The following is a 27,637-nucleotide window of genomic DNA, read 5'->3' as shown; positions in this document are numbered from 1 at the left end:
ACATCCTGTCAGCCTCAGGTTTTCGGTTCTCTAGGGGCCGTTCTGAGCCTGACAAGGTTTGAAATAGAGTTGAAAGCACTCCGTTTTCAGGGCTGCAGGTGGGTGCTTAATTTCCAATGAGCAGAGTTTGAAATTCCGTAAACGCACATCGTCCAGTGATGGGCCTCCAGCCTCTTGTTTTAAGACAGGGCTGTGAGGTGGCTCAGCTCTCAGCCCTCTTGAGGTTGTTCCAAGGGCACACACTTAATCCACCTTTTCCCTGCTATGCTAGAAATGGCCATGAAGCTGTGCAAGCCTACTTTTGTGTGCCGGCTCACAAAGGGCCCTGAATCCAGGCAGCCTTGCGTAGGGGCGCAATTTCTGCAGGCGTGGGAACATAGTGTGCTGTTTACACCTTGCTAAGGCATTCACCCAAAAGGGACACAGGTGGCACTGTGGGTTAAACCACAGAGCCTAGGACTTGCTGATCAGAAGGTCAGCGGTTCGAATCCCCGCAATGGGGTGAGCTTCCGTTGCTCGGTCCCTGCTCCTGCCAACCTAGCAGTTCAAAAGCACGTCAAAGTGCAAGTAGATAAATAGGTACCGCTCTGGCGGGAAGGTAAACGGCGTTTCCGTGCGCTGCTCTGGTTCGCCAGAAGCGGCTTAGTCATGCTGGCCTCATGACCCGGAAGCTGTACGCCGGCTCCCTCAGCCAATAAAGCGAGATGAGCGCCGCAACCCCAGAGTCGTTCGCGACTGTACCTAATGGTCAGGGCTCCCTTTACCTTTACCTTTAAGGCATTCACCCGCTTAGCTCGGTAGCATCCATGCTTGCAGGGGGCATATCTCCAAAGTTCCAGGCGGGGCTTGTTCCCAGCCCTGCCCAGAGATGCCAGGGGCTGAGCCAGAAAGACCGCCTGACCATCCTTCCCGTTGCCTCCCTGCCCAGTTCCGAATATGAGGAGATCACCATTGACCCGACGTGCAGCTGGAAGCCAGTGCCCATCAAGCCCGACATCCACATCAAGGAGGAGCAGGACGGGCCTGTGCTGAAGCGCTGCCGCACCATGAGCCCCACCCACATGGTGATGCCCAACGTCATGGAGATGATTGCCGCCCTGGGACCGGGCCCCTCGCCCTTTGGGCCCCTGCAGCCCCCGCCGGCCAGCGGCAGCGACTACACCAGCCAAAGTGAGTCTGCGTCTGGGGCAGAGAGACCTCTCTGTCGGGACTAGGGAAAGGCCACTGGGCTGCGTCTCAGAGTAGACCCATTGGAATGACTGGACTGAAGGTAGCCATGCCCAAGGGAGCCTCTCTGAGCAGGACTAGCATGGGAGGCAAGCCTTCGTTCTTCAAGGATGCAGCCTTCCTCCTCCAAGGGAGTCCTCCTTTCCAGCAGTAGAGACTCCCTAGTCCAGCTAACGGGTCTTTTGCAGCCCCTGGGTACATTTCCTCCGCCCCTGATCAATACTTACGTCTCCACTTTGTCACCAGAAATCCAAACCTTTGTACGTACAGTGCTGTTATTGGATCGTTTCGTCCTTGTAAGCTTCCCTATTGTTTATTTTATATAACGTCATTGGTTTGCACGGTGTTTTACAGAGCACGATTGGGTTAGGTCCCTGCCCCAAGGAGCTTACAGGCTAAGATTTGACACTAGATAAAAGCAGAGAAAGGGGACAGAAGGGGAGGCAGAGTGGTTAACAGCGGGGGGATCTTTGTGGCTTCTTCCAGTTACACAAAGCAGGGAATGGGCACTGAGGGCTGAGTTAGGCGGAGAGAGAAATGAGCTGGTGCACAGAACAGAACAGACCGTGACTTGTATCCAATGGTTGCCCTACGCAGAGAAGAACCATTGAGATTCATGAACATGACTAATTTAGGGTCATTAATTTGAATGTGCCTGCACATTGTACATTTAAAGCATATCTCTCCCCTCCCCTGAGCCCTGAGAACTATAGTTTGTTAAGAGTGCTGGGAATTGTAGCTTCGTGACTTGTTGTTATTGAGGTTGATGATGATGACGACGACAACATTATCATAACAGTGGTACCTCGGGTTACAGATGTTTCAGGCTCAGCTAACCCGAAATAGTACCTCGGGTTAAGAACTTTGCTTCACTATGAGAACAGAAATCGTGCGGCGGCAGAGGGAGGCCCCATTAGCTAAAGTGGTGCTTCAGGTTAAGAACAGTTTCAGATTAAGAATGGACCTCCAGAATGAATTAAATTCTTAACCCGAGGTACCACTGTATTATTATATTTATATCCCACCGTTTTCAAGGCAGTTTACAGATAAAAACTGCTAAAAATATAGGGAAAAAAGCAATCATTTAAAAGTAATTAAATGCTGATAGAATTAAAACTATATATATGTATAAAATCTGTTCAAAGCATACAAATACAGTGGTACCTCGGGTTAAGAACTTAATTCATTCCGGAGGTCCGTTCTTAACCTGAAACTGTTCTTAACCTGAAGCACCACTTTAGCTAATGGGGCTTCCTGCTGCCGCCGCGCCGCTGGAACACGATTTCTGTTCTCATCCTGAAGCAAAGTTCTTAACTTGAGGTACTGTTTCTGGGTTAGCGGAGTCTGTAACCTGTAGCTTATGTAACCTGAGGTACCACTGTAATTACAACAAAAACAGCACGCGTGTGGTAGCTCGCACATGCCCAAGGATCCTGTCCACATCCTCAGGCTGTAAAATTTGAAAAATATCCATTAACAAAGGACATTCAGAGGCCAAAGTTACACCCACAGGACGTGTATCAATTATAGTGTCCAAGTCAGAAAGGATCCAAGGGATTCTGTCCACAAAGTGCTAAGCAGCTTGTTCACAGCAGACCGTAAGTTATAGTCCCCAGGATTCTTCGGTGCTCTCTCTTAAAGCCCCCCACCACTTTAAATATATGGTGTGCACACAGCCTAGAACTACCATTGGATAGAACTCATCATTTTTGTATTTCTGATGGTGGACTTGAGCACCCAAATGCTAAGTTCTTTGTATAAGTACTAACCAATCCCCAAATGAATTCTCTACCTAGCACTAAGTTTTTATAAGGGGTCCCAAACCACCTCACACATCTGGTTCTTGCTCACATTCCTGTCCAGAGCCCCTCTTCCACCTTTTGGCTCCTGTACATAAGGAGAACCATCCCTGTGTCCTGATTCGCCCTTTTGCTCCTCCCCCCCCCCCCCACTGATTTGGATTTTGCTTCCCTCTCTCAACAGGTTCAAGCTTTTCTGGCCCTGGGACTTTTCCTGACTCCTTCCCTACTGTGAACCCCGGCACCCCGACATTAAATGAATTCAACCAAGGACCTCCCCCCATCTCATACCAGTCTGACATTCCCAGCAGTATGCTGACTCCCGAAAAGCCACCTGCTCCCTCCATCCCTGGACAGGTCAGCACAGATCTCCTCTCGGGGTGGAATGGGAGGCGGGCCAAGGAGGAGGGCGGGGCTTATTCTGCACCAGCTGTTCCTTCCGGGATCGCAGCTCAGAGGCAGTTTCAGGGTAGCACAACCCATTCTGCTGCGCTGGGGGGGGGGCACCACAACAATGCTCTAGAACGGAGCGTGAGAGGCAGGGGGCTCCAGATTTTAGCCTTGCCCAGGGCGCTGCTGAAATTTGAGAGCCCAAAGTCTGCCATTGCTCGGCTCCTGCAGCTGCTGTACAGTTCTTGGAGATCCTGAAACAACCTGCCAGATTTGTTTCCCACCACAACATCGAACAATCCTGCTACTGGGTTTTGGAGTTCAGAGTGCAGTTTAGATTCCTGAGAACCTCCAGCCATTTCTGATTCTACTGAGCTACAACTCCCAACGTCTCTGGCTATCAGCTGGGCTTGCTGGGGCTGATGGGAATTGTAGTTCAGCAACACCCAGAGGGGCAAAGGCTGCCCACTCCTTTTAGAGGCAGTGCCTTTGAAATAAGAGCTGTAGAAATGGCCCTGGGACCAGAGAGCCTTAGACCCTTTAAGCATCATTTTGCAGGAGATCCGAACATAAAGCCATTGATTTTCGCTCTCCTCTCGTGTGACAATCAGGCATTGGGCTGATGTTTAGCAAATGAGAGGATTTTGTTGGGGTTCCCTCTGTAGCCACCAGGGGGCATTGTAGAGCTTACTGAGCCATTTATGTATTTTCTCCTTATAGCCCTGGGCTGGGAAAACGAAGGTTCTCCATATACCAGGCATCCCCAAACTTGGCCCTCCAGATGTTTTGGGACTACAATTCCCACCATCCCTGACCACTGGTCCTGTTAGCTAGGGATGATGGGAGTTGTAGTCCCAAAACATCTGGAGGGCCGAGTTTGGGGGTTCCTGCCATATACTTGTTGCAGTATAAATCCCATGATCTCCAATTGCTGGCCAGGCTGATGGGAGTTCAGTTCCAACAACATCTGGAGGGGCCACAGTTCCCCACCCCAAATTCCTGCTGTGTAGTACCATAGCGGGGACATGGGTGGTGCTGTGGGTTAAACCACAGAGCCTAGGACTTGCCGATCAGAAGGTCGGCGGTTCGAATCCCCGTGATGGGGTGAGCTCCCGTTGCTCGGTCCCTGCTCCTGCCAACCTAGCAGTTCGAAAGCACGTCAAAGTGCAAGTAGATAAATAGGTACCACTCCGGTGGGAAGGTAAACGGCGTTTCCGTGCACTGCTCTGGTTTGCCAGAAGCGGCTTAGTCATGCTGGCCACATGACCCAGAAGCTGTACGCCAGTTCCCTCGGCCAATAAAGCGAGATGAGCGCCGCAACCCCAGAGTTGGCCACGACTGGACCTAATGGTCAGGGGTCCCTTTACCTTTACCCTAGTACCATAGCTTATGCAAACACCTGTGACTTTACTATTGCCATATTTCTTTCCGATGTGCAAAACTGCCAACCAACATACCCAGAGATGGGGGTGTGGCAGGTGGGGTACAAAATGTGTGCTTGCAGCCCTGCCCCGAATGGCACCTCTGCCACTGTGTGTTTCTCAGCATTCCGTTATCCTCTTTTGCAATTGCAGATGCCCCCGTCTAGCAGAATGGAGACTTCCCACAACCCTATGCAGCAGGGGCTCAACAACCCCAACCTTGGCAGCCAGCAAGGGCAGCAGCTCCACCATCGGAACCCTCCCCCGCCCCAGTCACGGCAGCCCATGGGACAGCCAGCCTCCGGGGGCCAGGCGCACGCAGGAGATCTCGCCTTCAACCCTGGGCCTGGGATGGGAGGTCCACAGGGACCTGGAGAAGGCTCTGAGCCTTCCCTGGATGTAAGTAGCCTTACACTCCCCACGCAAACCTTCCCATCGCTTGAGAAGGTCTCACGTGTCTCGCGCCTTGCTGCTCCTCTCAGCACCAGGTGGCCCCAGTTTCAAAGCCGTAATGCAGGAGAGGGGAATATTCTGTCTGGCTGAGGGGCTGCATTCGCTTCTGGGCCAGCTTCTGAGCGCCACCTGTTAGCGGAGGGCAGGGCCTGAGACAGAAGTGAGCAGAGCAACAAATGTAGAGGTTGTCTTTGTGACATAGGCTAGTTTCCAGGCATAGCCTCCCCCCCCCCAGAGGCATTATTATTATTATTATTATTATTATTACTACTACTACTATTATTAATATACGGCCCTATACCCAGAGGTCTCAGGGTGGTTCACAGAACAAAATCAAAATATAAAACCACAAAATATGTTTTTTGTTGTTGTTTAGTCGTCTTAGTCGTGTCCGACTCTCCGTGACCCCATGAACCAGAGCATGCCTTGGAAACTCTCACATTCTTTTCAGAGCTTCTCCTTTTTTACATCCATGGACTGTTCTTGGCAAAATACTGCAGTGGTTTGCCAGTTCCTTCTCCAGAGTCTAAACTCTCAGCTATGACCTGTCCCGTCTTGGGTGGCCCCGCACGGCGTAGCTCATAGTTTCTTGGAGTTATTCAAGCCCCTTCGCACGACAAGGCAGTGATCAAAATAAATCAAAATAATCAAAAATAAAAATAAAAACGACAACCCAATAACCCCTTCCTTCCAAAAAACACCCCACATTTTAAAAGGGCTTAGGATGTCATTCAAATCAACCAAAGGCCTTGTTAAAAAGGAACGCTTTTGCCTGGCATGTAAAGGTGTATTATGAATTTCCCTGGGGAGAGCATCCCACAGATGGGGAGCCATTGCAGAGAAGGCCCGTTCTCGTGCTGCCACCCTCCGGACCTCTTGAGGAGGAGGCACACAAAGAAGGGCCTCAGAAGATGATCTCAGGGTCTGGGTAGGTTCATATGGAAAGAGGTGGTCCTTGAGGTGTTGCGGTCCTGAGCCGTTGTCAGACTCTGGCCCTGCCCACCCCTGGCATGTGCCCTCAGACGGTAAAAGGTTGCTCCCCACCCCTGCCAGAGTCGCTATCATGGTTTCCCACCCCCTTTTCTATTTTTTGGGTCTTGCCTGAGGATTGAGCATTTCACTGTCAGGCTATTCAGGGAATCTAAGAACTGGGACGCTAAACCCACTGGAGACAAGGCAGCTGGTTCTGTCAGTCCTTTGGGGAAGGAAGGAGGCAGACATGCCTTGTTCAGCTAGATGCATCAACTGCAGCTGGTGGAACTCCTTGGCCCTGGCCTTGTTCCTAGCTTGGCTCTTGGTTTGCTGGTCCGTTTTTGGTGCGAAGCTTCCCTGGTGGCGCTCAGCTCCCTTCAGGCAGGTGGCTTAATTCGTCTTCCTCTGCCTCATGCCTACTTCGTTTGCAGTTAAGGTGCAGCACTCCCTTTGATTCCTGTCTGGAGCATAGGAAGCTGCCCAGTACAGCTTTAGTCCATCTATTGTCAACACTGGCCAGCAGCAAATCTCCAGGATTTCAGATAACTATCAGCCCCGATGGCTGTGTAGTACCTCTGGCATCAGAGGCAGTAGGTCTCTTGAGTATCAGTCACTGGAACTCACAGGTGACCAATTTTCTGTGTCCTGGTCCCGGGATTCATGGGGAAATGCTTTAATCAAGGAAAGAGAGTGTATCTCTTCCAATGATCAGACCTTGACTTGACTTTTAGGAGGGAACCTTCATTCTGTGAGTGATCAAAAAATATTTCCATGGTGCATCATGCAGAACGCCTCCTGGCATCTTGCAAGAGCTTTACCTATCCTCTCCCCTGAAGAATCTTGTGGGCGTGTTTTTGATTCCCAAGTCCAGGTCCTACTCTGGATTCTCATTGCACTGCCGTTCAGCTCAAAAGCGTAGAAGTTAGCCCTTGCTTATTTATATAGCGCCATCTGCCCATGTGGCACTTTATAAAGGACAGAGATGACAAATCCTTGCCCCAGGGGGCTTACAATCCAAAAATAGAGACAGGGAAACAACAGTGGCAGGGCGGAAATGGAGGCCTGGATAGACAGGAAAAGAATAGCGACAACTTCAGTTACACGTATTTGGCTTTTGTTTTCAGTAAGGGCTAGATGAACCATCCAAAAGACTTCCCAGAAAAGGCATGTTTTGGAGAGGAATTGAAGGATATAAGGGAGGTGGTTGCATGGCGACATTCCAGGAGGCAGTTCCATGCATATGGGGCAAGAAGGGGAAATTGGTGGAGCTGTTTGAGGGAGCAGGATGAGGATGGTGGAGCTGGATGAGCATGATCACAGGGAGTGACAAGAAGTTTGCTCAGGATCAATGGCCACCCATCCAGGGAAGCCCATGAAGGAATTTCAGGAGGGGAGGCGGAAGAGGTGATTACGAGTTAACCCTGTTCTTTCTGTTTCACCTTCAGCTTCTTCCTGAGCTGACGAACCCAGATGAGCTGCTGTCCTACTTAGGACCCCCTGATCTCCCCAATAACAGCAACGATGACCTGCTTTCTTTGTTTGAGAACAACTGAAGTCACCCTTTAAGGAACACAGTCACCAAGCTCCAAACACCACCTACACACACCTGCACATCACACATACACAAGCACACACACACATCGACACTCACATAATGCATCCCATAGCTTCCCAGGCTCCCATTGAGAGAGGGGCATTGCCTTGGTAAAGTGGCAGTGCCCACAGAAACCTGCCAGCGAGTCAGAACCGTACTAAGGCAGCCCGAGAAACTTTGGCCAGGCAGTAATCCAGTTTTGTCAGAACTGTCTCTACCCTCCTGAAGGGCTCCAGTGGACAGCAGAGCAGCTTGCTTTAGCCATACTGGGAACCCTCCATTCCCAAAGGAGAGTTGGGGAGGGGGCGCTGTTCCTTGAAGACTTAGTTGTTAACAAGATGCTCACACCACGGCAAGGTTATCCACATGGCAGCTGTAGCAGTTCAGCCGATCTGCCCCCCGAGACAGCCTAGAAAACCCACAGCCAGGGAAGGAGGAAATGGAGCCACAGGGTTTCCCCTGAAATGTTAGCACAGTCAATAACCTTCCCCTCCTTGGGCACATCATTCTGGATCTTAGTTTTGGGGTACGCAGGTCCACCTGTAACATGTGACACTGTAGGATGAAACTGGCTCCTCCTTGTTTATACATTTCCCGAGCCTTCTTAAGCCACAAGCTCCAGTAAGAAAGGACAGAGAGTGACGGTGTCTGGAAGAAGATGGAGCTTGCTTGCTCTTGCATGTTCTTGAACCTGGAGGGCTGCAGGAGCCAGCTCTGCTTGCCCAAACTCCTCGGATGGGGCATAGCAGCGGTTTTTCTCTTTTACGGCTCCCAGCCTCATAGATGTGTCCAAATGAATCGGGATCAGAAACCTGTCCACACTCCCCATGCTCCGTTCCTGTCCAACAGACCCACAAGAACTTGAGCTGGAAAACTTTTTCCCTCCCCCCATTGCTTCTCCCCGCGGACTACAGCAGCAAGGAAAGGCGTCTCTGGTGGAAAGAAAAAAAGACAGTTCCCAGGGCACCACCTGACAGACTTGCCTCCATCTGTCAATGGATCCGTCTACAAGCACAACAATGTAAATAATGTAGAAACACTAAAGGAAACAAAAGTGAGGGTGGGAGGAAAATGGGGAAGGGGGGGGAGGAACTATTTAAAAGCAAGCCGCATCCCTCTGTTGTATAGTCTCCAGGGCTTCCCAGCCTTGGGGCAAAAGTCCTCTGTATAAATGTGCATAAGCTTCCTAGATTGTAATATAGACCATTCCACATGGGGCTGTGTGCACTATTCAGAGACTTGATGCATTTAGCCATAGCTGGGGTCCGGCCCTTGCATCTGACATGTGTGCGTCCCACCAAAGTAGGATCTGGATGCTGAGAATTAACTCATTTAAATCCCGAGCCCCAGAAATAAGTGCAGCGAAGTCAGTCCCTACCCACCCACCCAAAAAAAACAACAATGTGTGTGTTGACCTGCCATTCCCCCTCTGTCCCACTCAGGAGCCCACTTCAGTTTAGGTTGCATTTGGGATGGTGTCAAAGAGGTCCCAAAGGTTACCTTACCTGTGGAAGAATCAAACCATTGTTTGTGGCCGGGTTTCCTGAGCCAGGGAGTCCCTGTGTCCAAGTGCTGACAGCTCTGTTGAGTTTTGTGTATCTTGTTTCATTATTGCTATATATTAAAGGATTCTTTTTGGTGGGGCTCACCAAATAGTTTGTGTGCTGTTGGTTTTAAAATGTACCTATTGCAAGATCAAGGGTGAATGTGGGGAAACAGTAGGTCCTCGCTCAGAACTTGGGGAGGTTCCCGGGGTGCCCTTTTTCCCTTTCCAGCTTAACTGTCCAAGCTATCTAGCTTACAATCAGCAGAGACGTCCTAGAAGACACCGTGATTGGGAGCAGCGATTGTAATTAGAACATAGCTGTGATAATCTGCATGGATGGAGACAACCTATCAGTTTAAAAGTTGACCGGCAGAGAGGATTGTGGGAGCCCCTAAATATGACATTGCACACATATAACTCGGCAGAGTTATATGGGGGAAGACAATTTGGAGCTAGGTCAGAAACCGAAATAATTCCAATTCCAATTAAACTTTTTATTGCCCTAGCCATAGGCCATGGCATCATTCAGAAGGAGAACAACAACAACAACAAAAAACAATAACCATAAAAATCATCGGGCACAGACATACAATAAAACCACGGTCACGGCTACTAAAATTATTTGTTGCATTAAATAGAATAGAATGGCAGAAGATTCTCAGGTAAGATGTGCCAAATTAAATATCCGAATCCCCTTTGCAGTTGACCGCTATTTTGTCTAGTTCCTTCCTCCTGATCTTCTTAGCTGCCAGCACAAAGAGTGCTACTCTATAAGTAACAAAGTTGACCAAAATAATAAGGGATAAATGAGTAAAAAGTAGCCTTCTCCAAGTAGAAGTCCGCCAGATGTTTGACTCCAGCTCCCAGCATCCTTGGCCATTGGTCATTCTGGCTGGGGCTGATGGGAGTTTGAGTCCAGCAAGACCTGGAGGGTCTTCAGAGAACACCGGTGTAAATATTGCAAGGGTGCAACCAGAAAGAAGAAATATCCCTTTCCAAAACTGATATGAGGAACTTCACCCTCTTCAAGTGAGACCTGAGGTACCTCTTGCACCAGGGCTGGAGAGCCTGTGGTCCCCTCATCAACTGCAGCAAACACAAGTTCAGCAACATCCAGCAGGCCCTGCCTAACACTCTCTTACCCATGGGAACAGCTTAGAACCTTAGACTCTTATCCTGGCCATTCCAAGCAATAAAGCTGCTACTGATTAGTTAGGCTCCTAGATCTGCCCAGGAGAAAGTAAGTTCTCTTAGAACTGTTTTTAAAACATAGGATAAGAAGAAGAATTGTGAAGGTGATGCTTAGCAGTCAGGGCTGTTTCTTACTATCCTGGCAGGGCAACATGTTTTGAAAGTACAGTGGTGCCCCGCAAGACGAATGCCTCGCAAGACGGAAAACCCGCTAGACGAAAGGGTTTTCCGTTTTGGAGGTGCTTCGCAAAACGAATTTCCTATGTGCTTGCTTCGCAAGACGAAAATGTCTTGCGAGTTCCTGCGGGGTTTTTTTCCTCCCCCCCCCCTTTTTCCCAAGCCGCTAAACCGCTTATCAGCTGATGGCTAAGCCGCTTAACAGCTGATGCTAAGCCGCTTATCAGCTGATCCTTAAGCCGCTTATCAGCTGATGTTAAGCCGCTTATCAGCTTATCCTTAAGCCGCTTATCAGCTGATCCACTAAGCCCGCTAAGCCGCTAATACTGTAGCACTAATCCGCTAATGGGCTTGCTTCGCAAGACGAAAAAACCCGCAAGACGAAGAGACTCGCGGAACGGATTCTTTTCGTCTTGCGAGGCACCACTGTACAATTCCACCCATCTCCCAATTAAAAGTTAAAGGCCCCATCACCTGTTGCTAGAGAGCCATGTCCACTTAATAGCAGGTAGCACACGGCTTGGTGAGCAAATATCTTGAGACGGTGTAAGACATCTTCCTATGTGGTCTATATGCACGTAAGAGAGAGCCATTCTGCCTTGCAAACCAGGGAACATGAAAACGCAAGAGCCTGCAGGATCAGGCCAATGGCTCATCTCGCCCAGCATCCTGTTCACAGTGGCCAACCAGGTGCCTGTGGGAAACCAGCAAGCAGAATTTGAGCACAAGAGCACACTCTTTCCCCTCCTGCGGTTTCCAGCAACTGGTATTCAGAAGCATTGCAGCTCCCCAACTTCAGTGGTGGAGGAAAGCCATTGTTGCTGTTAGCCATTGATAGCCGCCTCCACCATGGATTTGCTAATCATCTTCTAAAGGCATCCAAGTTGGCGGTCATCACTGTCTCCTGGGCAAGTTCCATAGCACAGCTAAGCACTACATGAAGACATGCTTAATTTTATCTGTCCTGAATCTTCCAACATTCAGCTTCGTTGTATGCCCATGAGTTCTAGTGCTATGAGAGGAGAGAGAGAAATGCTCTGTCAACTTTCTCCATGCCATGAATAACTTTATAAACATCATCATGTCACCTCTTACTTGTCTTTTCTATAAACAATCCCCCCCCAAACGCTGCAACCTTTTCTTGTGCCTTATGAATTTCCACTACCCGGTAAATTTCACTGTCTCGGGAACAGCTTTCGACAAGACGGCCTGATTTGGTACAAGGGCATACCATGAGACTGCAACAACTTCAAGATGTTCCCTAGTGTTTGTGGCAATGGTCAAAACTGGTCCTGATGAAAGCTCAGGGTTAGAGCAGCTGCTTTTTATGCAGAAGGTTCCTGGAATCTCTGGTTAAGCAGGTTGGGTACCAGGTGATGAGAAAGACTCTTCTCTGCCTGAGATGTTGGAGAGTTCCTGCCAGTCAGACAATACTGTGCTTGATGGACCAGTAACCTCGCCTAGTATATGACTGCTTCCTATCTCCCAGGGATTGTGACCGGGGGGGGGGGGGGGAGAGTATAATAAAATGTACCCAGGTCTCCTAACTAAAAGGGAGCTGCATTGAAATCGGAATTCAGAAATCTGCATCAGTTGATTTCCAGAGTAAATGAAGAGAAACTAGGAGATGGAGGAGAACAGCACAGGGGGAAGAAGTTCGACAATCTGCTGGAATGTCAGATGGCAAGAGAAACTTGAAAGGCATCTGAAGCAAAGGCCATTTCCCCCACCTACTGAGGCTAGCTGAGCAAAGGGGAGCATTAATCTTGCCTATCAAAAAGGCTCAGAATCTGCAGAGGAGACTAAGTACCAGGAGAGTGTTTTGAATAAGATGGTGAAGTCACTAAAGACTAAAACAGATGAATATCAATTGTTTAGAATTGAGCTTTTTACAAGCAAGGGGTAGAATTGGAATCTAGTGGGGATAGACAGATCAATTTTCCCAGGCCATACCACTTTTACATTTCTTCAGTTAACTTCTCATTTTTACATTAATCTGCAATAATATTAAAAAAAAACACCAACCATGAAAAGCTGCATTTAAATACATACCTTTGAACATATTTTCTCATAGGATAATTCATTTCTAAATATAATTTACCCCAAAGTACTCATTGCTAAAAGCAATTGATACTTTTTTTAGCTTGAACTGCCTCATAAAATTCTGAGACGTACAAAATCCAAAAGACGAACGGTTCTAAACTGCAGATTCATTCAAGAAGTGTGGATCAGGTTGGTTTGTATCAAAATTCAAAAAAGATCAACTTTCTCAGCATAGGCGCCAACTCCTAGAAGCCCAGGTCCCTTCAGCCACCCCAAAATTGATGGGCATTGCTAATCAAATGGTGCCTTGCATTTGATGGGGTGGGGCAGGGCACTCCTGGAGTCTGCACAACAACATATGAACAAGCATGGAGACTGCACAGTGGATCACATGGTGGCTTAGCATCACCTGGACCAGGTAGCTGTGTACCCTAGGGCCTAAAGGATTTAGCTATCCAGTCTACTGATGTCTCATGAAAAATTCTGGAGTGCTAGGGGAAGGAATGCATACAAACTTGCCAAAAAAATAAAGGGGGGTTAAGAACAGTAGTTGTGGAACTGAGTTGCCAGTCTTGCTGACCCCTGTCTCTAGAGATATAGGAGGAATTAATGCTGAGTGTGATAAAAATTACCGAACAAATAGATAAGGGCATAAAAATGGCCAGCTGAATTCCTACTTGTTCCATCAGTGGTGATGCTTCAGAAGTATTTCTCCCAGCATTAAGGTACCTTGAAGATTCTGGACGTTCTGCCTCCTTTAACCCCATTAGCAGCTCCTCACTTGCTATCATCAGCTCCCCAGAGACCTTTGCCCTTCCGCACTTTCTTGTCTTCGCAGTCCGTGCAGAGGAAAAAAAGGAAGATGCAAGAGGCCAATTGGTTGATGACTCAGCTCAGCTCCCAGGGCTCCCATGTGCAGATCAGGTAACCACTGAGAATCTCATCTGCCCTCTGTTCCAGGGCTTGCCAAATTTACGCTAGTTACTATCATGCTAGGTCCATTATCTTATATAATCCAGTAGGTATTGTTTTAGAGTAAGGCCCCCTTCTACTTTAGCCTTGCATTTTTGTAAATGGTGGACCTTCACTGCAGCCTGCAATGACCTTCAACATGGGTTTCTCATCCAGTTTTGGACATTATCAAAACATCAGGTAGTTCTTTGCCCATAGCACCAGTGATACATTTGGTATCCAGGAATACACAATATCCCTCAGACTCCTAGGGGCCAAGGTCCATTCATCCACCCCAATAAAATATTTGAGGGAGTTGGGGGGCCCCCCAAAGTTGATGGTCACTGTCATTCAAATGGTGTGTGTGTGCACTGCATCTTGTGATCAATTATGTGGGGCAGGGCTTACCTGGGCCCCCACAATAGTTTATTCAAGTTGGCCCCCTTGCCTCAGACCAATAATCCAGAATAAATTACAGTCTGGGGTGGAGGCAGGGGCTTGGCAGTTATTCCCTGGAAGTGTGTGTTCACACTCTACTTTCATGGTGCTATGGATCCTGGTCTTTGCAGTTACAGTGGTACCTCAGGTTACATACGCTTCAGGTTACATACGCTTCAGGTTACATACGCTTCAGGTTACAGACTCCGCTAACCCAGAAATATTACCTCGGGTTAAGAACTTTGCTTCAGGATGAGAATAGAAATCGTGTGGTGGCAGAGGGAGGCCCCATTAGCTAAAGTGGTGCTTCAGGTTAAGAACAGTTTCAGGTTAAGAACAGACCTCCAGAACAAATTAAGTACTTAACCTGAGGTACCACTGTACTAAAAACAACCCACAAATTCTTCATGAAATGCACACACAGGTGCCAACAGAACCCATTCAACACAATGAGCAGAAGAACCCTCAAGGGCAACAGGACTGGGATGCCCCAACTTCCGGGGTGGCGCCATCGGCAATGGCGGACTCCCTCTGAATTGGAGGGACTAGCTCCGCGCGAAACGGGTCTTTTCCGCTACGGCGAAGCGGGGACCCTTTTAAAAATCACAGGTGGATGAAGCCTGTGACCATGGGACTCAGCGGGCACCCTTAGCGCCCCCCCAACCCGCAAAGGAACCCACTAACGGGCTCCGAAGCGAAGAGGGGGAAGTGGCGCGGTGCTGTGAGTCAACTGCTATTTCCGTGGAGCGAAGCCGCACAGCTGTTGCCGGAGAGTGCTGCCTTTTTCCTGGGACAATTTGGCTTCTAAAATAAGCACCCGTGAGTACCTAAACTTTGAACAATTGGACTTTAAATAAGGACTTGCGAGCAGAAAGGAATTGGACTTAAAAATTTTACTTCAATTTGGTACTGAAACGGGAAGGTCTAAACAGGAAGTCAGCCTTCCGTTTCTTTGTAGACAGAATAAAGCAAAGACAACGTAAACTAGAGCTCAGAAAATCGCCTCTAAAGGATTGGCTTTCATCATTTAAAATTGTTGAACCCCCCTTCGGCAGCAGGAGAAGAAGGGGGATCTTTTCTGGACTGTTTAATCCTGCAGAAGTGAGTTTAAAGTAAAGTAACTTTCCACCGTCCTGATCCTGGAGCGGGGTGTCAGGACTGACGTTTGAAGCTCATTGACCAGAGACAAGCGCTTTTGACAGATAGCTAAAAGAAGAGAAACATAGTGATTCCATTGTTTCCTTTCGCACCTTAAAGGAACAAATATTGACAAAATATCTGAAAAAAGGAAACTCTGTTGCTAGACTTGTCTTTAAAAGAAAGATTAAATAGAAGTTTCCCCCCTAGAGGGAGACTGTGAAACTGTAACCAACTCCTGGGAGCTGGCACCTGTTACAGATTACAATCGTGGGAATAGACATCTGACCTTCAGGACAATGTATTCAGAAGCTCTGTTGTGTGCTTTCTATAAAACAAATGCCTTACTGGAGCAGCTACATGAGAAGACGAATTTGATGGTTGATTCGATCAGAAATTTTGAACAGGCAGTGGGAAATTTTGAACAGGCAGTGGGAAAATATGTGGAGCCCACCCAGGAATTAAATCAGGAGTGTGCCCTGACAGAACAGGCCCAACAGGAATATGAGCTTTCAGATTTGACAAATGAACTTGGAAAAAGCCAGATTTGGAAAGAAAAAGTTTGGTTATGGAAAAGGGGCTGATCTGTCAAGAAGGGTCAAAAATATTGCTAAGTTGGAGTTCCCACGAGTGAAACGAGCAGGAGACAAGGGAAAATACAGTTACAAATATGAAGAAGAGCTGCGGAAGGGACATGGAAGAGACTTAAGGGCCTCGGATATAAGGTTACCAGGTTAATGCGCCAGATCGATGGGATAATAAGGACTGACAAAACCCGGGACCAGGAGGAAGGGACGCTGGATGAAAATTGGATTTGTTTTTATTTCTTTTTTTCACTATTAGGACTGTTTTACAAAATTGATGAATGTTAGAAAAATGTTGGAATGAAATTACTTGGCTTTAGTAAAAATGTTTAAAGAATTATGCAAGAATATTATGGTTATGAGAAGTTGGTAAAAATAAGATTTAAGTTTTAAGTCTCAAGGTTTTTTTATAGTAAGATAAGATTAAAATAGTTTAAGGTAATGTAATGACAGAATATTATGAAATATGGAAAGGATTTGCTGTGACAATTAACAACCAGGATACAAGGAAGGGGAGGAGGAGGAGGTCAAGGAAAGAGGGTAATGACAGTTGAGGAGTTGAGAATAATGGATTTGTTTTTAAATGTTTTTAAATGTTTGTGGTGTATTTTTGTTTTTTTTCTCTCTTATTTTGAATTTGTATATGTATGGTTGGAAGTGGCTTGTTTTTCTCTTTTTCTACTTTGTTTTTCTTTTGTAACTTTAAAAAAATTTTTTTTTCAATAAATATCATTTAAAAAAAAAAAAGGACTGGGATGCCCCATTCTGAAGTAAGCGAAGTACCTCGGGTTACATACGCTTCAGGTTACATACGCTTCAGGTTACAGACTCTGCTAACCCAGAAATAGTACCTCAGGTTAAGAACTTTGCTTCAGGATGAGAACAGAAATCGGGCTCCGGCGGTGCGGCAGCAGCAGGAGGCCTCATTAGCTAAAGTGGTGCTTCAGGTTAAGAACAGTTTCAGGTTAAGAACAGACCTCCAGAATGAATTAAGTACTTAACCCGAGGTACCACTGTACAGTAATATACATTAGCATCAAAGGAAGGGAGCCCCTAAATTGCCTTGCCTCATCACCACACACGCAAAAGCACCTTGTCTGCATGACACAATAGTTTCACTGCAGTGCTGCATATTGTGGACCTTATGAAGCACACAACCACACCATTTCCCCCCTTGACAACTAAGCACTGCCTGGGCCTCTACAGCATCTGCTAGCCCATTTCTACCTTTCATTGCTGTGTTCTGGTTCATTCCTCCCTGCCTGCCTGCCTGGAAAAAGAACAGATCTAGGTCATTCACTATAAACACACACACACCTCAGAGCATGAGTCACTGCCTAACTAAGAGATTGTTTTCTCATAGTCTCAGCATCCAGCAGCTTCCTACAGACAATGGAGAATCCTATCAGCTGCCTAGCCTGGAGAATGATAGAAAATTCCTCTCTCCACTCACAATTCAGTTCAATGACATTCAATTGGCAGAGGGGAGAAAACATAGGTTTGGTTTGGTTCTGTTTGGTTCATTCAGGCCTCGGGTAGCAGGTTAAGATTAGAAGCATCCAAAAGATGAGTACCTCCAAGCTGATCACATTTTTTTGCAAGTGTATTCTGCAGCATGCAATAATGGTCCATCCGTGGAGGATTTATACTGGACCATCCACACATCGTTTTGCTTCCGTAGTGTTACTGTATTATTGCCGTCTGGAGGGCTCCTTTTACACTTTTGTGCAACGAAAGCATTAAAAAACCCAGAACATACTGTTGCTTGCCACCTCAATCACTCAGCGGTGCAAGATTCCAGGGGTTCTGGGCACTTACCCAGAGTTAGTGCTTCCCTGGAATGAGAGACAGCAGACGACACTGTGGTGTTTGTATGATATATAGTTTATATACACATACTGTATTTAGTGTGCATGCACACGAAAGCTTATACCAAGAACTAACTTAGTTGGTCTTTAAGGTGCTACAGGAAGGAATTTTTTTATTTCGACTATGGCAGACCAACACGGCTACCCATCTGTAACTGTATTTTTCCATGTATAAGACCAGGTTTTTCCCCTAAAAAATAATGTTCAAAATTTGGGGGCATCTTATACACGGATAGATCTTCCCCTATTTTCTTAAATCGAACCCCCCCCCCCAAATATGCATTGGGGGCGTCTTATAGATGGGAAAATACAGTGTGTACAAGCAATGAACAGCAATAACACCCCAAGAGGGCCTTTCTTTTCCCATAGCAAGCCTTGGATTCCAGCAGAAATCAGGTGTGGCTCTGTCTCCCAGCTACCGAGCCCTGCAACCCTGCTTCTAGCTTCCAGCTTGCACACACAATTCCCAATGCTAAACTCTGACTTTTGTCTTTCTAACTACCAGTGAGTTGACACTATCTGGCACGGAGCCATTTCCTTTGTTACCTTAATGGCCCATACTTAGAAAGGTCATTACTTCACGAGGAATCTAGCCTAGCTATTCCAGGAATTGAATCCATGTTGGATCCAGGAATTAGAAGTGGGCTCAGGCATACAGCCTAACCCTGCCACCCCAATGTTCCAGGATTTCAGCAAGAAGCTACAGAGCATGTACCAATTGGAATTAAGCAGTATATCGACCCAAAAACGTATGCAGGCACAAACAGAAATGAAAGTTAGATTTTGTATAACCACCCTGATATCAGCAAGAGGGGCTGGTAGTTAGAAAAAGACAAAGGCAAGAATGGAGTTTTGCAGAGAAGTGAAGAAAAGCAGCAAGCTGGAGAGAGAATCAGAGCAATGTTTGACTTCTGTTTTAATTCAGGGCTGCAGCTATGGGAGAAAAAAGACCTTTTGGGTCTGTTAATGCTGTGCACCCCTCCACTGTAGGCTCAGGTTGTAAATATGTGTAAATAAACCTTCTATCATAAAGACACCACAGTCTCCTCTGTGCCTCATTCCGAAAAGAAACATGAACCTTGCTAAGGGCATGGAACCTCAGGAATCTTACCCCAGGAATGCTCAGAGATTGGGGTGGCGTGTCACAATATATATGTTATTTATGTTGTTGGCATCCATCTGTCTCGAGAGACAATGGAGTGCGCCTCTGGGGGTGAAGTCAAACTGCTGCATCAGCAGCACCAAAATGACCTTCCCAGGATGCAAGTCTATGCAATGTGTATGGAGGTCGTGGGCTGCCCAGATGACAAGACCCCCCTCTAGTTATAAAATACAAAGAACAAAAGGAAGTCTGGTTGTTCCAGAATTATACTGACATATAGAGACAATGGGGATATAGGTAAAGGTAAAGGTACCCCTGCCCTTTCGGGCCAGTCTTGCCAGACTCTAGGGTTGTGTGCTCATCTCACTCTAGAGGCCGGGAGCCAGCGCTGTCCGCAGACACTTCCGGGTCATGTGGCCAGCGTGACAAGCTGCATCTGGCGAGCCAGCGCAGCACACGGAAACACCGTTTACCTTCCCGCTGGCAAGTGGTCCCTATTTATCTACTTGCACCCAGAGGTGCTTTCGAACTGCTAGGTTGGCAGGCGCTGGGACCGAACGACGGGAGCTCACCCCGCCGCGGGGATTCGAACCGCTGACCATGCGATCGGCAAGTCCTAGGCGCTGAGGTTTTACCCACAGCGCCACCCGCGTCCCAGGGATATAGGTAGCCAAACCTAAATAACAGGATACATAAAGAAAATAGATCTACAAGAGGCCCATTTGAAAAAGGAGAGGAGAAAATATATCAAAAAAGATTCATAGCATCCCTTAATACCCTAAAACATATATAAAAAGGTAATATTCATATATAATACATAAATACCTTTCTAACCTCACATTATCATAATGCACATTCTGATAATTGATGAAACGGTTCCACCTCTATTAGCTCGTATCTGCTACCTCTTCCTTCCAGGAACACCCCTTTTTCGATTGCCTGTTTCCCTGGAGCAAGACACAGCAAGCCAAAAGTCCTCAAGGAATCCTGGATACGTTTGGGGAGGGCAGAACGCCACAGAGTTCCTTGCATGGCTCCGTCTGAAAGGTATCCACCAGGGATCCTGCTGACAAGAGTCTCGGCCTGGCGATTCAGTTGTCTACCAGTCAGGAACATCATAAAATCTTGGCAGCTGCTGGGTGGATTAAATCAGAAGCTCGCACATCACATACCGGGGCTGCTTTGCATGCCTGGCTGCGGTGACAAGCGCTCCTCCAGGGAACAGATGGCTACAACTCAGCTTAAAGTGACAGGTACAGGGCTGGTGCTTCTGCTTGGGGAAGGGGGGGGAGAGACTTGAGGGAACAGGTGGGGGCCATATGCCCTCCTCACTTCAGCCAGGTCTAATCCCTGGGGATTATACTCGACTCCTGCGGAAAAATCCACCACGGGTAGAGCTCACAGCTGCGGCTTGCGACATCAGCACAAAAAGCATCAGTGGAAGCACCAAAGGGCTGTGTTCACCTCGGTGGTGCTTGTATTGTGTAGTGACCACATCTGGGTGCAGTGAAATGGTGCCCCAGTTATATCCGAACAATGGAATCCTTCCCAGTAAATACCCAGGAAGTGTAAAACAACTTAACTGAAGGGAAGAGTCGTAGCTTAACAACAGAACTCATGCAGAAAGCCCCATTGCTAGGTAGGGCTGGGGAAAGGACCTGTCTCGACTCCCTCAGCACTTTTTGACTCAGACTTGGGATCAAAGACTCTGGAGACAGACAAGGAGGCATGGGAGGAGAAGGCTGGAATAGATGGAAGCCTTTTTCTGCCTCCAAACACATCTGGCTCCAATGCCGTTACTGATCCTTCCCCTTCTGTGGGGCAGAAAGTCTCAATTGAGGGGGGGATTGGTAATCGGTAAGGAAAAGATCCAGTGAGTGTGAACCAGGTGGCAGCGGTGTAGGTGGCAGTGGTGTAAAAAAAGCAAGGGAGGGAATGGCAGGAGAGGAGTCACTGATCGTGAATCTGGAAGAGGACCCTGACCTCCCCCCCAATCCAAACAATGACTATCATCAGTGCAGATAAGAAAAAATCACATTTTCATTTTTTTTTAAATCATCAATACTGTTTTATTGATTTTACAGTATAGTACAGTACAGTACACTGATTATTGCTTTCATTTTATGGATCAATGGTCTCATTAGATAGTAAAATCCATGTTAAATTTCTATTTTAGGGGTTGTTTTTTATCGTCTGGAAAGGATTAATCCATTTTTCATTACTTTCTATGGGAAAGCAGGCCTTGGTTTTGGAACGCTTTGGTTTTGGAACAGACTTTTGGAACAGATTAAGTCTGAGAACCAAGGTACCAAGGAACCAAGTATACCTGAAGGAGCGTCTCCACCTCCATCGTTATGCCTGGACACTGAGGTCCAGCGCCGAGGGCCTTCTGGCGGTTCCCTTGCTGCGAGAAGCCAAGTTACAGGGAAGCAGGCAGAGGGCCTTCTCGGTAGTGGCGCCTGCCCTGTGGAACGCCCTCCCACCAGATGTCAAAGAGAAAAATAACTACCAAACTTTTAGAAGACATCTAAAGGCAGCCCTGCTTAGGGAAGCTTTTAATGTTTAATAGGTTATAGTATTTTAGTGTTTTGTTGGAAACCGGCCAGAGTGGCTAGGGAGAGCCAGCCAGATGGGCTTGGTATAAATTATTATTATTATTATTATTATTATTATTATTATTATCATCATCATCATTATTATCATTATCATCATTATTTTACATCCCACTTTTTTCCCTGACAGGGACTTATGGCAGCTTATCACTAAAATTTTATTTCCTTCCATTTATCTGTGGAAGCCATACACAATCCCTTCCCTCACACATTTTTTCTTTACGACAATCCTGTGAGGTAGAATTGGCAGACATTTGTAATTGGCTCAAGGTGGCCGATTTATGTGTGTATATAATGCATATGTGTGTGGCAAGATCAAATGAAGGAGAAGTTTCCTGATGTAGAATAGGATGTCCTTATTTTCACCAGAGAAGCGTTAAAAGGTATGCACTCTCTCCCAGGACAAGCAGCCGCCTCTGGAGAAGGGCAGAGACACAGCCACCTAGGCATAGTACCTAGACATTCCTACAGGAATTGAGGTTCAGATAAGGGCTGCACTCCGCCTCAGCTTTAGAACTTGGCAGGTGGGAGTGGGAACTTTTTGGAACAACTTCTCAGCTCCTATGCAGTCTTGAACTCCTTGTCACTGTTCTGGGCCTTGCAAAGCTCAGTACTTTCTCCTAGTGTGGGCTCCTCCTTGCCAACCCTTTGGTTTCCGAAAATCCTGGGACTGGATTAGCTCCTTTCCTGCTGCAGAGTCTGTAGTGTTACTATGCTTTAATAATAATAATAATCACTTCGGCTGTTGTGTTTTCTGCAGGGAGGGACCAGAAGAACTCCTCTCTGAAATCCTGGAGAGCTGCTGCCAGTCAGTGTAAGCCAGGCATCCCCAAACTCGGCCCTCCAGCTGTTTTGGGACTACAACTCCCATCATCCCTAGCTAACAGGACCAGTGGTCAGGGATGATGGGCGTTGTAGTCCCCAAACAGCTGGAGGGCCGGGTTTGGGGATGCCTGGCGTAGGCAATACGAGCTAAACAGACCAATGGACTGACTTGGTGTAAGGCAGCTTTCTGTGCTCCTATGAGACTTGAATATCAGCTGCTTGGGGGAGGGGGAACCGCAGGGAAGGGCAGTCAGCCTTATGCCCTGCTTGTGGGCTTCCCGGAAGCATCGGACTGGCCACCGTGACAAATGAAATGCCAAACAACTTCCTCTTTCCTGAATTTTTCAAAGGCAGATTGTGTTCTGGACTATTTTTGCAGGCTCCATTTTCTCTGGAGAAGACATCACAGACTATCATTGGTTTAAAGGCTCTTTATTTGCAGAAGGAATAGTCGAAGTGCAGTGTCCACAGTTATTTCTTTGTGTGTTTATTTAAAGCATTTAGAAGTTGCTTAATATTTTCAAATGAGATCATAAAAACAGTAAAGAGCACCATTAAAAAGCTGGTTGAAAGAGGAATAATAATAATAATAATAATAATAATAATAATAATAATAATTTATTTGTACCTCGCCCATCTGGCTGGGTTTCCCCAGCCACTCTTGGCAGCTTCCAACAAAGATTAAAAATACATTAAAATGTCACACATTAAAAACTTCCCTAAATAGGGCTGCCTTCAGATGTCTTCTAAATGTTAGGTAGTTGTTTATTTCCTTGACATCTGATGGGAGGGCGTTCTGCAGGGTGGGTGCCACTACCGAGAAGGCCCTCTGCCTGGTTTCCTGTAGCTTTGCTTCTCGCAGTGAGGGAACCACCAGAAGGCCCTCGGCGCTGGACCTTAGTGTCCGGGCAGAACGATGGAGGTGGAGATGCCCCTTCAGGTATACTGGGCCGAGGCCATTTAGGAAGGCCTTCGGTAGATGCCAAAAAGACAAGAACTGCCACTTTAGCTGGACATGCTGAAAAATGAACCTGCCTAGCATGTGGTCAGTCTCTGTGCTATGACCCTTTCTACTTACATGTAACTGCCTGGTAACAAAAAGGCACTCTGGGAGTGGTACACATGCTCCAGGAGGCCTGTAAGCAGCCAAATGTGTGAAGAGGAAGTTCTGGATTCCTTTTCTCAGTCTCTCTTAAAGGCAGATCCAGTTTGCCAGAGCCTTGATTTCTTTGTGTGGCCATCTTGCTAACCTCTTCTATGCTTGCTCTGGGTCTTCCCACCCACAGCTCCTGCTGCAACTGCATCACAGTGTTATCTAAGGACAGCTGCCTACTAACTTTTGCTGCTTAGCCCAGAGGACACTACACTGCTGAGAAAGGCTTTTAGCGTTTCTCACACATCTCCCACGTCAGGCTAATTAAATATGGGGCTTCTGGAAGCTTGACCGAACCCAGTGATTGCTCCTATCCCACAGCAGTAGCTATTCGCTGTTGGTGGAGAATTTCTGTTATTACTGCTTGCACTCATGTGCCACAGCTATGAACTCCTTGGGATAGCAAGCATCTTCCTAGCCACAAAATAACTTGATTTCATTCTTGTTGCATGATTATCTCTAGGGAAATGCAGAACCAAACATCACTGCTCTCTCCACCCACTCACTGAATGCACAGTCATTGTGCTGCTATCAGTTCGGATCAAAATACAGCCTGCCATGGCTTTTCAAGGCTGATGATCAGGTTGGCAGGGAGATGGACAGATGGCTTCTACAGAAGAAGTCCATGGCCTTTCTTAGTTATTAATGAACTAACTGAATTCCTAGCACTGCCCTATAACATAAATTCTCAGGGCAGCTCACCACAAATGCAACTAAAATACCATATAAAATGAAAACTTCAAAGTACAAATAAATAATTTTTTTTAAAGGACTACTAAGACCTTCTGTGTAGCATCTTATTGTGCAATGTGCTCCCCTGTCTTTATACATTTATGCTCACAGAACCACTTCTAGAGGTGACTATGCTCTATTTCTTCTGTTGGGGAACTGAATCGTGGGGAGACCCAGTGGAGGCTCGTGCATTAGGGTGAATGGGGGAACTGCCCCACCAAGCTGTCTGTCCTTAACCTACCCTCACCTGCCTGCCTCCATACAATCGGTCGAAGGGGAGGCACTAGTTGTCTGCCACCTTCTCCTCAGTCTCAAGGCAGATCCACACCAATCGCCCCGGAACCCTCAGCCAGGGCCATCTTAAGCATATTTACCCCCCCCCCAATTTCCCAGAGTTGTCCACCTTTTTTTAGGGAGGACAGTGCTGCCGGCGGGGCTGGAGGAGGCGGGCAGCGGCTGGAGGGTGGCTCCCCCGGCGGGGAAGAGGTGGAGGCTGGATGCGGCAGCTCCCGGCTCAACTGTCCACTTCGTGCTGCAGTGGCCACAGCATACGGAGACTCTGGGCGCGGCACTGCTTCAGTGTGGCATGGCGGAGGCGGGCGAGGGCGGCGAGCTGATGCCGGGAGGTGCCGCATCCAACCTCCAACTCTTCCCTGGCGCCCTCCAGAATTTGGCACCCTGGCGCCCCGCGCCACTAGCCTCTATGGGTAAGACGCCCCTGCCCTCAGCCAGTGTCTGATCTATCTAACCGCTGGCACTAGACCTACTAGGTTTTACACTGAGGATTCTCCATTATTTTTTCTCATCCCTCCCTCACCCTCTGCTTTGAGGAACACAGTGCCTAACGAAAAGCTTGCTACACTTTGTGACACTTGGTTGGTCTTAATAAAAATATTGCCCAACGATGGATGCGGTAATTAGTTGTCATTCACAAAACATTTTAACAGAGTTGGAACAGGATTGGTTTGTACATTGCTCTGAGTTCCTTGGAGGAAATGTGGAATATGTGCAATAAGGTAAATGAATAAATTAGAATATAAGACGGCAGGCTTCTTTCCTTCCAGCTCTAAATTAGCCAGAACATAAGGAACGCAGGTACCTCTTCCCACTGCATTTCCCCCAAATACAGGTTCTAACTCAGCTTCGAGAAGTTGTAAAAAGATACAAGTTCAATAGCTATAAAATCTGGGTTGTCTTGCACTAAGCCAGATTCACTGCCGCTTGGATGCAATGCAGAGATAATCCATTGGCTTCTGTAATTAAGATGCATGATAAAAAATTAAAGGGACTTTAAATGCAGCCTTAAGTATGTTTATTTAAAAGTAAGGCCCACTGCTTCTGATGGGCTTATTCCTATATAACTGTATATAGGAGTGCCTCCACACCTATGTTTCCAGCCGACTATGTTACGATACTGTATTTTAGCAGTGCCTAAATTCTGGATTAAAATTGCAGGAAAAGATTCAAGAGGCACATTTACATGGCCCTGTAGAATTGTAAACTAGTGTCATTTGTTGTTTGCAAATGGAAATGTGATAAAAGCTGACAGGCTGAAATTCAAACCCCACTTTCCTAGGATTAAGGAGTTATGGGTGAGATATAAGATTCTTTGCTGCACGAAATATGCATCGGGGTTAAACTATAGTAGAACGCTACAGTGGAGCTGTGTGCATGAATTTTATAGGAATGCATGACAGCAAGATCAAGAGCAGAACCAGGAATCACCAAGGTACATGTTAACACAGTTTGAGACACAATCCTGTAATTCTTTACTATAATAACTTTGTCCAGAGGGGTAGCCATGTAAGTCTGTTGAAACAAAAGCCACAGAGTCTTGTAGCACTTAACTAACAAATTTATTAAAGAATAAGCTTTTTGTAGCCTGCAGTCCATTTCTTCAGATGAATTAAGTGTTAGCCTAAGTTTCAGGTGGGGGATAATTGTAAATGTGAGTTTAGAGGGAAATGACTTAACAGACAGTTGCCATTCACAAAGCAGGGCTGGTGATAACACAAACATCCTTCAATTGGTAAGAGAATTAACTGGTGTAGTGTGATTGTTTAAAAAACTGATTCAAGCCAGAGGTGATAAAATGGAACTTCCTCATAAATTGTAAATCAGTGGTTTAAAGTTTGCAACCTCCCTTTGGAGTTCTTTTGCTCAATAACAAGCACCTTAAAGTCAGTGGCAGAGGGTCCTGGGAGAATGCAAATGCAAAAGGCTGTTCCTCATGTCCAATTTGTGTGTCTATTTATTCTGGCCTGTTTGTCTTATGAGAATTGCTCCCAATCTCCCTTGGTTATTGTGATGTTTTCTAGGTTCGTTCCCACCATAACCGTATTCCTTCAAATGGTGCACTTCACTAATCACTGAGAGATTTAACACCCCCATCCTTGGTTCATTTACTTGGAAGAAATCCCCACATTTCAAAGGAATGTGTTCAAAGAATGTCTTTCAAATGAGTATGTTTAAGATTTAAAATAATCAGATTAATGCCACTGGTGTGTATCAAGGTATCAAAACCAATGTTTGAAACTCCCATTGTTCTAGGGACATTTTGCGACAGGGGATTTCATTAGCGCAAGCAGTTTCTGAGCCCTGGGCACCTAAGATTTCAGATTAAAACCGCAGAGTGGAAGGAAAGGAGGACCTTTTTCTGCCTCCCCATTTCCAGCTACTGTCTGAAGCCTGGAGAAGAGACCCTCTTAAGAATATTAGGGGGGTAGGCAGGGGATGGACTAGATGAACATAATATTTTAGCTGCAGTTCGTTCATTTTCAGTTTTGTATTCTTGTTATAAAAAAACATGCACCTAGATATTCAGTTATTGCACCCATAACATAGGTTTAAGGCGCTATTCAGCTCCTAGCTTTCATATCTCAGTTTCTAATACTGATAAAAACAATCAGTTATAAAAGCCATGTCTATGATCTGTTACCTTTTTCTCTGACTGGATGCTCTCCAAATGCTGTTGAACTACAACTCCCATCAGATCCATCCTGCAATAACGGAAGTTGAAATTAAAAATGTAATTTTCATTTATTACCTACTCGCTTCAACCTAAGATGTTTTGCTTCAATCTTAGCTACTTTTCCTCTTTCTCTCTTACCTCCCCTGCTCCCGAATAAAAAGTTATGGAAAATTCAAAAGCTTGCATGCTATTTTGTGATATTTTGGTCAGCCTCTTCAAGGTATTGCCCTTTTGGAATTTTTCTTATGGGCCAACATGACTACCTTTTACATTTTGGGCATCTTGGTATTATTCAGCAACAACAAAAAACTAGCTGCCCAGTCACTTTTGGTCTGAGACATACCTTACAATGCATCTAGAAAGCTGCGGCACTAGAGCACCACAATTGAGTAACATTTCTGTTTTTCCAAACTTACAAGGGCATAATCATTCCTTCATTACAATATTGTAT

At 46.6% G+C, this 27,637-nt stretch overlaps 1 protein-coding gene and 1 long non-coding RNA gene across 3 annotated transcripts in view; one reads left to right on the top strand and one right to left on the bottom strand.

The window, feature by feature from the left end:
* Positions 1–9,509, top strand: part of ZMIZ2 (zinc finger MIZ-type containing 2) — a 107,936-nt gene extending 98,427 nt beyond the window's left edge. Inside the window, exons 16-19 of the mRNA XM_080982357.1 lie at positions 929–1,170; positions 3,211–3,383; positions 4,991–5,236; positions 7,708–9,509. Coding sequence (XP_080838483.1) covers positions 929–1,170; positions 3,211–3,383; positions 4,991–5,236; positions 7,708–7,815 — 769 coding nt within the window. The 3' untranslated portion in view covers positions 7,816–9,509. The remainder of the gene's footprint in view (positions 1–928; positions 1,171–3,210; positions 3,384–4,990; positions 5,237–7,707) is intronic.
* LOC308463898 overlaps positions 1–27,637 on the bottom strand; it is a 55,966-nt gene that overhangs the window by 17,430 nt on the left and 10,899 nt on the right. The window contains exons 2-4 of one of the 2 annotated variants that reach the window (XR_013979802.1): positions 27,154–27,214; positions 13,543–13,643; positions 11,205–11,782 (exon numbers count right to left, since the gene is read on the bottom strand). This is a non-coding gene — a long non-coding RNA (uncharacterized lncRNA). Of the gene's footprint in view, positions 1–11,204; positions 11,783–13,542; positions 13,644–27,153; positions 27,215–27,637 lie in introns of those variants that run through there. The other variant, XR_013979801.1, reaches the window with a different exon arrangement.

This window comes from Podarcis pityusensis (genome assembly GCF_964106645.2).
Source record: "Podarcis pityusensis genome assembly, chromosome: 15".
NCBI classification, from domain to species: domain Eukaryota; kingdom Metazoa; phylum Chordata; class Lepidosauria; order Squamata; family Lacertidae; genus Podarcis; species Podarcis pityusensis.
The sequence above is the reverse complement of the archived record's forward strand: the minus strand, read 5'-3'. Positions and strand labels throughout refer to the sequence as shown.